Source organism: Glycine max, chromosome 10 (genome assembly GCF_000004515.6).
Source record: "Glycine max cultivar Williams 82 chromosome 10, Glycine_max_v4.0, whole genome shotgun sequence".
NCBI lineage: Eukaryota > Viridiplantae > Streptophyta > Magnoliopsida > Fabales > Fabaceae > Glycine > Glycine max.
This window is the reverse complement of record NC_038246.2, coordinates 1,607,600-1,618,756: the sequence shown is the minus strand read 5'-3', so window position 1 is coordinate 1,618,756 and position 11,157 is coordinate 1,607,600. Positions and strand designations below refer to the sequence as shown.

The window sequence follows — 11,157 nt, the reverse complement described above, 5'->3', positions numbered from 1 at the left end:
CATTATCACCACCCTCCTCAAATGCCAAAGTCAAAATAGAGTTTCATTTTAATAACTACTACTATACTTGTTTTTATTTATTATAAATAAACTTTGGTTATATGCTGTCAAAAAAAAAAAAAAAATTGGGTATATAAAATAAATAGCATTTTGGTCATACATTGTATTAATTAAAATATGCAATAAATATTTTTTAACATGTAAATTATATTTTAAATTTATGATAAAATAGTTTATGTTGTGCTATGTATATTTTTTAAATTATTGATAATTTTTTAAAATAAATAAATTTAAGCTAGAACTAAATATGTTGATAGATTAAAAGAAATATTAAAAGTATAAGATAATACATCATATTCACGTCAAGAGCATATTTGAATTTTAAAAAAATAATATTTTGAAACTGGTTTCGAGTTACAAAATGTTAAAACATTCCATTAACATTAAAATTTAAAAACATAAAAAGATATATCAAATGTAAATAGATCTATATTTTATTTTTGTTGATCATAATATTAGTATAAAGTTTTTTTCATTAAAAATACTTTATTGATAAATTTTTATTGCAAACATAACATTATTTTCTTTCCAATACAATTTATTTTATACTTAAGTGTCAACCAATGGATAAATAGACTTATATAGTTATATATAAAAAGATAAAAGTCTTCTTAAAAAAAAAGGATGATATATATATATATATATATATATATATATATATATATATATATATATATATATATATATATATATATATGAAGATATACCAAAAAATTATTTATAGGAAATAAAATAATTTAATTTTTGAATAATAATCATCTTCAAACCAAACCAAGTAAAGATTGAAGACATAAAAAAAATTGGACCTCCTTAATTTTTTTTATTAATTATTACATACAAAACACAATATCACAAAAATATGATAAAAAAGAATCCCCCGCCTATTTTCTCCAATTTGATCAAAATTGAAATTAAAAAAAGTTTGGTTTAATTGAATCTAAAATTTTAATGTTAATCTAACACGTAACAATCTCAAAATGCACCATCTTAGTAATTCATACCAATAAATAAATACCAAAAAATCATTAATTTGAATGAAATTGAATTTGATTTTTTTTAAAATAATATCAGATTTGAGCTTTATATATATGATTTAGTGAAAAAATTTCATTAAAAATAATCAGTCAAATTTCTTAACAAAAATTAATCATCAACAAACTTAATATACACTTCACATCAATTATATAGTGATCCAAAAAATACCAATTAATAGATTTTAAAGAAAAACATAATGTATAATCAAAACACATTAATATCACACAAGTTAATTAAAGATTAGAAGGCCACTTAATATTTTGACAACCTTGATCTAGATAGAACTTTGATTGCACAGTGGTTTGCTTTGACCCAAATCATAATCAAAGATATGAGGCAGAGAACTCTTCTTTATTTGACATCTAGATATAAGCTTGTTTCATAAAATTATCTAATAAAATAATATATTATTTTAGTTTCTGCTAAACAAACCAAATGTTGGCCTGAAAATCACTGAATGTTAAAAAATAATAGATAAATTTTGATGTGATTTGACGAGGCAACAGATGAGGCTCTACCAACAAAAGAGTGGACTGATTCTTCTTACACCCATTTTGATTGTGGCTGGGCATAGCCAATTTGACAACTCTTCCAGCTAATGAGAGGCAGACAGTGAGACTTATCGGACATAACAGAACCATGTAGAACATGACTTACATAGTCATCAAATATTGCATACCATGGATCACATTAAAGTCCACGCACATAGATTTGCTTTCACATCCATCACCTACACCACCAAAACCAAATCAAGCCGTGAAGGCGTGAAAGAAAAAACAAATTTATCTTACTCTACAATTATTTTAAACAAATTTAATTCTCTAATCTTATCTTAGGGAACATATTCATTGTGCTTCAAATTGGCTAAGAAAATAAAATTAAAAATAATTAATAAAGTATTAAATTCTGCCCTCTTTCGTATCCTACACTATCCGCAAAGGGCGAGAATCCGCGACGTCGTTTTCAAACACGGCTTCCATAGTGAAGGACTGATTCAATAATTGACGAGTGGTTTGTTTGGTTTGATAGGCATAGACGACAACCAAGTACAGAGAAGTAAAGAGAGTTTTGCTTTTTGAAATGGCAGCGTCGTCGTCGTCGTCGGAGAAGCAAGTGGTGCTGATAGGCATAGACGACAGCGAGCAGAGCACGTACGCGCTGAATTGGGCTTTGGATCACTTCTTCCCGAGCCCAATCTTCAAGCTCGTTCTCATCCACTCAAGGCCCACCGCCACCTCCGCCGTGGGCTTCGCCGGCCCTGGTACGTTCATTCTTTTACGCTCATGCTTTTTCACGCTTTTCTTAGTTAATTGAGAATCGCTTCCTTAGTGTATGCAGGAGCCGCTGAGATCTTGCCTATTGTAGATTCCGATTTGAGAAAGATTGCCGCCAGAGTCCTCGAAACCGCCAAACAACTTTGCTTCAACAAATCCGTAATTCACTTTTCCCTCTTTCCATGCCTTTTCATTGATCTCTTAACTATTCTTCTGCATGTTTAATTATACCAAATTGATTTTAGGTAAATTTTTGTATGTTTAACTCTACCTTAAAGGAATTGATCATGTGTCCATAATTATTTCTGAATTAAAATAATTTTTATAAGACATCTAAGCATGAATTATATATAGACAAAAAATATGTTTTGTTTAGAAAAAGATGTGATTTCTTGAGATTAAAAAATTATCAATATTTATTTTAAAATTTAAATTATAATATCAATTTATTAGGAACTCAAAATAAAATTTAATTATTAATTTATTATCCAAAATTATATATTTACTTTTAAAATTAATTTTGTCGACCCTCTCTCAAAGATAGTACGTATGATGTTTTGTCAGGTGAATGATGTGACAGCGGAAGTGGTGGAAGGTGATCCTAGAAATGTTCTTTGTGATGCTGTGGATAAGTACCGTGCTGCAATATTGGTTGTGGGCAGCCATGGTTATGGGGCTATAAAAAGGTATACCTTCGTTTTGCTCTCAGTTATAATCCATGCTCTTCACTTCACTTTGCAGTGATAGTTGATTGGATTTGGACAATAATAAATACCTTTCTGAGACATGTGTGAATGCTGAGAGCAGATCTCCTCAATTTATTAAAAACTGCATAATTTTAATTTAAATAAATAATAACGGTTGGATTAAAATTAATTGTTAAAGATAATGTTTTTTATAAAAAAAAAAAACTCACAGTTTTACTTAACATTTTTTCTAACTCACATTAAACGTATTACTTGTAGAACCGAAACATTGCCTCTTTTTATAACTCATTTTAATATAAAAGTTTGATTTCAATACAGAAATTTTCCTAAAGAATTTTTCATCTTAAACTTTCGAATCCTCCAAAAAAACTCTCCTCTTATAATCTTGCTCATCTTGGTTCTTGCTTGTTTCCTATCTTTGCCAAGTTACAATATTGATGTGATTTTAAATCCTTCCAAATATCTCATCTCAATACAAAAGTTTTCGCTCTTGTGATATAACATGCAATTTTAGTCCTATTATAACAAAAACAATTTCAATGGTAACCATTTTTTCATCCTAAAAAATAGAAATCACATAAAAAAAATACCCATCAAACACTATCCGAAGCTTTCATCTTAATTAAAGTTATTATCCACAAAATCTTAACAAGTAATAAGTTCTCAAAGTAATTCATTTTAGAGTAATAATCGACAAGTCCAGATAAAGAAAAATACACTAGGACAATTGATAAATGCATATTTCATTGATGACTAGCATTTGCCAATTGCTTTTTTTCACCTTCTTCAATTTTCTCAAAATTAAAAAACAACAAAAATCAACTTTGTCAATGATAATAAAATGATCAATGGCCATCCTATTCAGAAATAGAAAAAAAAATCATCATTTTATTGAATTAGTAATGATTACGAAAAAAAAGAGAAAATCATATCAGAAATTGGGTTTGGCACGCCCTCTCGTCGCTCTTTGGTCACCATCATTGGTGTCTCATGATGGAGCCTTGTCGGTATCGCTATCTGATCGTTGTCGTCCTCACTTTCTAGTTCTCGTCATCGGTCACTTTCTCTCTCTGTTGCTAGAGTCACCACGAAGTCGAGGTTATTGTGTCTTCTTCAAAAACTTTTTCACCACTTGCTACTAACCTTTGTAGAGTCTCACTTCAGATTGTCGCATGAGCCACCAAAACGTCAAGGTTATCATGGTTTTTTTTTACCACTCATTGTCAACCTTCTTAAAATTATCTTATTAGGGAAAATTGATTTGGAAAAGGGAAATAAAATTAGGACTGGAAAGTTATTTCTAACTTTAATGAAACAATAAGTTTTGTTAAAATTTATCTTAACCATTTATTTTAATCTAACCGTTATTATTTATTTAAATTGAGATTATATAATTTTTTTATAAATTGAGGAGATCCACTCCATGTGAATGGGGTCTACCATGAATTAACAGAGTTGAGTTCTAGCATTTTCAAATGAACCAATATAATAATCACAATCACATAATTAAATTGGCAAGAACATGAGCAAAATGTAATGTCATACTCAAAATTCAAGAGTCCTGAAAAATTATTACATAGCCCACGTCATGCAGCAGCTAGATCAGCATTGGTTTTTGTATGCTACTGTATTGTGTATTGACATACATTAATTTTCTACTGATTACAAACTCTCGGTGAGATCATTTTCTTTTTAACCTATGGTAACACCTTTTTGCTTTCTCAAGTTCGTTTGTTTTTTGGTTCTTTTATAATGGAATGGAACATGTGAATTAATTGTTGCCAGAAGCGAGAGCACTTCACTGCAAAATATCTTAATTCAGTTATACTTAGACACCTTTTATTTTATTTCTATTTTCAGGGCGGTTTTAGGTAGTGTCAGTGACTATTGTGCTCATCATGCTCACTGCACTGTGATGATCGTGAAAAAGCCAAAAATCAAACACTGATCTGTAATGGCTGCGTCTATATAGTACAACAATAAACATAACCGGCCCTTTCAGCCAAAGAAAAAAAATAATGTTCACAGAAATTCGTAACTATGCTTGTTGTATGGATATTACATATTGTCCTTATGGTTTGATACGTTGAGGTACAGCTTATTTTTAAAGATGGAAGTATGGAACCATCAAAAAAGTTATTAAATTGATGTGTTTAATTCCATTACTGCTCTTTTGCATTCTAATAATAATAATAATCCAGTGTCTTCTAAAAAAAAGAAAAATATATATTTTTTCCTTATAATTTAGTTTTTTTCATTTTTGTTTTCATAACTTCTTTTTCATCTTAATTCTTACAAAATATGTTTATTTTATTTTTCGTTATTAAAGTATTTTAGAAAATATTGTTCTAATCAGTTGGTGGAGGAGATGATCGATAATGACAGGGTTGATTATGAAAAATGACAAGAACCAATTCAAACATATGTTATATGCATGGAAGAAGTAAGAAATGCAATTAGATATTAATTTTCAACATAAGTGTTGCACTAGTTTTTTTATTTAGTTTTAAAATGAGCTAATATTTTAATTATATGTTTTTTTGCTACTACAAGTAATTAATGTGGGTAACAAATATTTTATTAAGTTAACTTCAAAAAGGTATATGCAGTTTTTCTTTTATCTATTAAGCATATGTGGATGTTAGCTTAATAAAAAAAAAATGTCATATGATGAAGTGTACTTTTTACAATATTTATAACCAGTGTTTTTTTTTCTTTCTAAACAAACATATTATTATATTATTTTATAAGTACTTATAAGATCATTTATCTAATTTTGTAACTTAAAAAGCTTTATACAATTGACATACCCAAACAGGTTAATAGTCTCTAAAGATAAAACTATAGTAATAATAATGGAAGGATTGTATTTGCCACAAGTAACAGAGAAATGTAAATATAATAATGAGAAGAAAAAGAAAAAAAAGTATTTATAAAATAAGGTTAATAGTCTTCTTGTAATTATAAAATGAGAAGACAATTTTTTAGCAATTTTGAACTGTCTAAATAAAGAAAATGAAATCGATGAAAGTTGATTACCTATACATTTTTTATTCTTTTCCTTATTTCTTTTTTATTTATCTCAAACAAAACACTAGGAAAATTCACTATATTTTTCATTTATTTTCCTCCTAATAAACACACTCGCAGATTTTGACTGCATTATGCCATTATGCATTGCAACCAAAGTTCCTACAATAGGACGTATTGCGATTTAAAATAATATACGGTAACTAATGACAAGGCCGGACCAGACTCAAACCAAAGGGGAGGCCAACCATATATATACATATATAAATGACCCATGATTTTATATATAAATGTAAAATACCAAAATGTCATATAAGGAATATAAAAAAATAGAAATATCTTTCTTTCACTCGGTGTGATATTTTACATGTTGTTGATGTCATGATCTGTAATTACATTGACTTGTGTCATTGTATTTTTAAATTTTAAGTTAATGGAGGTTCACTATTAGTGTTTAACAAAATAAAAAAAAATCTGATTGAATAATAACTAAAATTTGATAAAAATAATAATATTTAGACAAGATTCTTAAAAAAAAAAGGTAAATTACACTGACACTTCTTAAAGATATTGCACAATATTATATTTTTATCCATATATTAATCTCCTTAATTATTTGAAAATATTACATTAGCTCTCTTATACATTACATCAATCTCGTTAATCGTTTAAAAAAATATTAGATCGTGTACTTCTATAAGAGTTTGTTGTACAGTTAAAAAAAAGAAGAAGAAATATGTGCAATATGAAAAAATCTCAAGAAATACTAATGTAATTTACCAAAAAAATAATATTATTATTAATTTTATAATTTATAAAAAGTTAGAAATAAAAACTGATTATAATAGATTATACAATCTATTATTAAAAGAGGTTCACTGTTGGCACTTAACAAAGTCAAGGATAAAAGTAATTATAAATTAGATAATAATTAAGATTTGATCAAATATAATATTTGAAAATAAGATTTCTTAAAAAAAAATATTGATTTTAAATTTAGAAAAGTTAGAAATAAAATTTGATCATATAATAATTAAAATTTGATAGAGCATAATATTCAGATAAGATTTATCTCGAAAAAAAAATCAGATAAGATAAATCTTTTTATGATTCGATTAAACATGAAAACCAATAAACAATGCTAATTGATATAGAGATGATAGCACATGCAACTTTTAACCGAACTTAATATTAATTAGTTCCCATTCTAGTCAATTTTGTAAAACAACAAACGATCCAACAAAGTCAGGCCCCCCTCCCACATGACTAATGACATAACAACATTCATATTTTGATATTCACAGTTCATTGATACAATTTCCCAATGGAAATTACATATTATTAGACTTCTTTATGAATGCGACAAGTTAATATAATTAACGTCACTATTTTGTATCGATAAACATTTATTATTCGACAGTAAAAACTAAAATAAAATAAAAAGTAATAATGATCAAAACAAAACCTATTTTACAGGAATAAAAATGTTATTTAAGCCATAATTATGAAAAATAAATAAAATAGTGAAATCTAACTCATATAATATAAAAAAGCCATTGCAGTGGTGTGTATAGAAAAGTATGAGTTGGTCAGAATAGAGAATTGGCAATTGAAATTCAATTCCTGGTTCTGTGTCTTGTTTGTGATGACTCAATCGATGTCGCACAAGCCTCTGGACTCGCGCCACTCCATAGACTCGTGCTTGTTGCAGCTCCGCAGCTGGAAACCCTTCAAGCTCCAACAAGACGGGCCCCACCCTAAACCCTACTACCACAAACGCCCCTGCCTCTCCGATCGCACAACCACCTCGTTTTCCCTCGACATGTCCAAACTCACCCTCGCCGCCGACGACGACACCATTCACAACCCCAACAACAACCGCGCCACCAATTACCGCCTCGTCGCGCGCAAGAGGCGCCGCCGCGGCTCCCGATCCCTGTCCGGCCGCAGCAGCGACCGGAGCGGGACGCGGCGCTGCTGCTCCGTGGGGGCCTCCGCCGCTTACGGCACCTGCTCCGATTTCCCGGTGGCCATGGGCACCGATTCCAGTGGGGAGCTCTTCGGCAACGGGGATCCGAATTGGTCTTCGGACGTGAGCGAGGCGAAGAATTCGAGGAGGGAGAGAGAGAGGGATGGCGAGAAGGAGAATGTGGGTGTTGGGTTTGGGGTGAGTGGCTGCTCTGATGCAAATGGTAACGAATCTGGGTATGGGAGCGAACCGGGTTATCGCGGGGATGCTGAGTTTGGATATGGGGATGAGTTTGATGAGGAAGAGGATGATCCCAGATTGTTGTTCTGGGGTGACCAACTTGGAGGTAAAGCTTTTTCTGCTTTAGCTCCTTTCTACTGGATTTTGTTTTCTTTCTCCTGGATGATGTTTGGTGTGTGTCTGATCACTAACTTGTTTGTTTTGCTTTTGTTTGTGAGCTATGTATATTTCTAGTAAGGGCTGGTGAATTTTTTCTGTGTTTCAATTGTTTAAAATGAAAAGGATTGGTTTTGTTTGTCTGGTGGTGTTCTTTTACAAAACTTGTTTGGATTAGTATTATTGCTTCAAGAATAAGTTTTCAGTTCATTCTCAAATCAATTGTTAGTGTTTTAAAATCCTGGATAGCAGCATGTAGCAGTGAGCCCCGAAAACGCTATAGCTGAATAGCAGATAGCGGGATAGTAGATAGCAGGATAGCTGTTATTTTGAAATTTTTTATATAGCTTATTTAATGTATGTATACTGTATACATGTAAGTGCCCCAGAGAACATGTGGTAGGATAACCAGGCTTTGCTGGATAATTTGGACTGAAAATTTATGTATACAAAAATGAAAGTCATGACTCAGGCAGAAGAAAATGATCATATTTGGGAATAAATTTTACTCCTTAAAGAGGGGGAATTTAAGTTCCTGTAAAGTTCTCTTTTCATTATTGTTATACCAAACATCTCATTTTTAAGAAAACTTTACTTAAAATTTCTCCCTGGTTTACCGCCAAACCATACTTAGCCTCAATGATAATATATTTGATGTTGGGAAGATGATGCTTGGATTCCATTATGCTATGTATCTTGTTGGAGTTTGGTAAAGCTTCTGATTGGGGAATAAAAGGATGATCTTATCTGCATACCAACTTATTAAAGAACCCTTTTCTATTTGCAAGTTACAACTTGTTGGGAAAACAACAGTGGCAATCTATTGCCTCAAATCCTCCTCCCCTTTTCAACTATTTAATGTTTGATTTCTAGATGCTTGGCAAGATGTTTGGAGAGTGTGCCAAGATAACTCTTTTGCAAAATCTAGGTTTGAGGGTTGGGGCTTGAGGTCTCAATGAGCACAAGTTGATGGATGTAACAGTACAATTGTGTTGGTAGTGTTGTAACTGATGATTTGCCTGAGTTTAGAATAGGCCATAGAGTTGTTAAAGTGCACAATATTGAGAGACTTTTTCTTTTTTTCTTTCTAGAAGTGTTAATATGAAGTTGCATTATATATTTGTGGGAAAAACTATTGACTTTCAGAAAACAGAAGAAGGTTGTTTAGAAATGGCATTGCTGTTTTGACAGTAACTTTTTAGGTAAGGGAATGGAATATTTTGAAGATGTTGATTAATCACTAGAAAATGCAAAGAAATTGTGTTTTTGCTTTTGCCATTTCAACTGATGCCTGGTGAAAATTTGCTCACATTTGCTAGCTACCTTAAAAATTTTGTGTTGCTGTTCTATAGCATGCCGTGAAAGTTTAAATGGAATCTTCATTTTATATGCTTTTTTCTAATTAGAATTTGAAGCTAAGTGCTTCCCTGATTAGCTTTACTGATCCTCTGTTGCACGAGATTACTCACAAACCAATGAGTTATGCAAGAGTGAATAGGTTGAAATGTTCTAGTTTATTGTGTTTTTATTTGATTATGATTTTTTGGATTTCATACAACTTCATAGCATTATCTACGAACGCATTTGTTGCATATAAAACTAGCAGCACTATAATTGGCTGTTTCAGAGAATGACTTGACCTTCATTGCACCAGCTGTAGATTCTAAAAGGGAGATGGTTGGAGAGAACACCTTGCTAGATCAAAAATCTCATCATAGATGCCGTCGCAGGAAGCATGATTGTAGAATGGTTGATGCATTAAGGTGACTATCACAGAAATCTGTGGAATGTGAACTCAACAGACTGAACAGAGTCCAATCTTTCCAGGGTTTTTGTGCATGAATCCCTGACCAAGTGGTTTTGGTGCTTACCCACGGCCTGACCCATTTGCCAATCCGAAGTATTTTAGCGAGTATGAAAATATGATGTGGGATCAATCCGCTTCTGTAGACATTGATCCAAGTATGAAGTGCTGTACTTGCGATAATGATTTCTGATTTCTGCAAGGGAAAATATGTACAAGGACGGACGAATAAGCATTAGGCTTTGGTTATTTGTTTGGGATGGGTACAACTTCTTAATGAGTCATTATAATTTCATAAAATACAGTTGAAAAAAGTCTCATAAAACATATTCTAGCATGTTGGGCTTGCGTTCGAAAACTCTATATGTACTAACCTGCCATCAATCTTTTTGAGTTTTGACTGCAATCCGTTATTCTTTGCAAGTTAATTCCTTTTTTATAGTTAATCCCTTTAATTTGAATTATGCTTAACGTTGGTTTCTCAAGGTTTTTTTTAAAGTAAATTAAGTCTTTCTATATTTTAAATCTAACAATTTTTTTTTTACAAAGATGGTGCTGAGGTTTGAACTTTGAACTGAAGATTTCATGCATATTACCTAACCTTCCATCACTGAGTTAAATCCATTATTTTGAGCTATTTTAGATTTATGTATCAATTTTCTTCTAAAAATTTTCAAATTATCATTTCCTACTAAAAATCTTTATATATTGAATTATTAAACTAAAATTGTTCTGCAAATCCTGATTTCACATTTTATTAAATCCTTTGAACTTTATCAAGTATTCACTAAATTTCTAGTTCCCAAATTATTTTATATTTCAAATCCATCATAAATCCTCCGATATTTGGATAAAAAAATTAAAAAAATGTTTTTAGTCTTT

At 30.8% G+C, this 11,157-nt stretch overlaps 2 protein-coding genes across 5 annotated transcripts; both read left to right on the top strand.

Annotated features, from left to right (window-relative positions):
- Positions 1 to 1,941: 1,941 nt before the first annotated feature.
- On the top strand, positions 1,942 to 5,238 carry LOC100527357 (uncharacterized). 3 transcript variants are annotated; one of them, XM_014762528.3, is made up of 4 exons: positions 1,942 to 2,356; positions 2,461 to 2,528; positions 2,934 to 3,055; positions 4,937 to 5,220. In XM_014762528.3, exons 1-4 carry the CDS (start codon positions 2,176 to 2,178, stop codon positions 5,022 to 5,024), a joined length of 459 nt encoding a protein of 152 aa, XP_014618014.1. In that variant the 5' UTR covers positions 1,942 to 2,175; the 3' UTR covers positions 5,025 to 5,220. The 3 variants fall into 3 exon arrangements, with proteins under 3 accessions (XP_014618014.1, NP_001238718.2, NP_001386906.1); NM_001251789.2 differs by having other exon boundaries at positions 2,026 to 2,356; positions 2,434 to 2,528; positions 4,937 to 5,238; NM_001399977.1 differs by having other exon boundaries at positions 2,130 to 2,356; positions 2,425 to 2,528; positions 4,937 to 5,238.
- A 2,436-nt stretch (positions 5,239 to 7,674) lies between these two features.
- Positions 7,675 to 10,681, top strand: LOC100798288 (uncharacterized). 2 transcript variants are annotated; one of them, XM_014762890.3, is made up of 2 exons: positions 7,675 to 8,421; positions 10,099 to 10,681. In XM_014762890.3, exons 1-2 carry the CDS (start codon positions 7,752 to 7,754, stop codon positions 10,236 to 10,238), a joined length of 810 nt encoding a protein of 269 aa, XP_014618376.1. In that variant the 5' UTR covers positions 7,675 to 7,751; the 3' UTR covers positions 10,239 to 10,681. The 2 variants fall into 2 exon arrangements, with proteins under 2 accessions (XP_014618376.1, XP_006588589.1); XM_006588526.4 differs by having other exon boundaries at positions 7,677 to 8,421; positions 10,126 to 10,681.
- The last annotated feature ends 476 nt before the right edge of the window (positions 10,682 to 11,157 follow it).

Bases quoted from the DNA above. Each gene is read 5' to 3' on its own strand.
- LOC100527357 (NM_001399977.1), top strand. From the start codon at position 2,176: ATGGCAGCGTCGTCGTCGTCGTCGGAGAAGCAAGTGGTGCTGATAGGC. The intron at 2,357-2,424 runs GTACGTTCATTC...TCGCTTCCTTAG, and splicing joins CGTGGGCTTCGCCGGCCCTG to TGTATGCAGGAGCCGCTGAG. The intron at 2,529-2,933 runs GTAATTCACTTT...ATGTTTTGTCAG, and splicing joins AACTTTGCTTCAACAAATCC to GTGAATGATGTGACAGCGGA.
- LOC100798288 (XM_014762890.3), top strand. From the start codon at position 7,752: ATGACTCAATCGATGTCGCACAAGCCTCTGGACTCGCGCCACTCCATA. The intron at 8,422-10,098 runs GTAAAGCTTTTT...TGGCTGTTTCAG, and splicing joins CTGGGGTGACCAACTTGGAG to AGAATGACTTGACCTTCATT.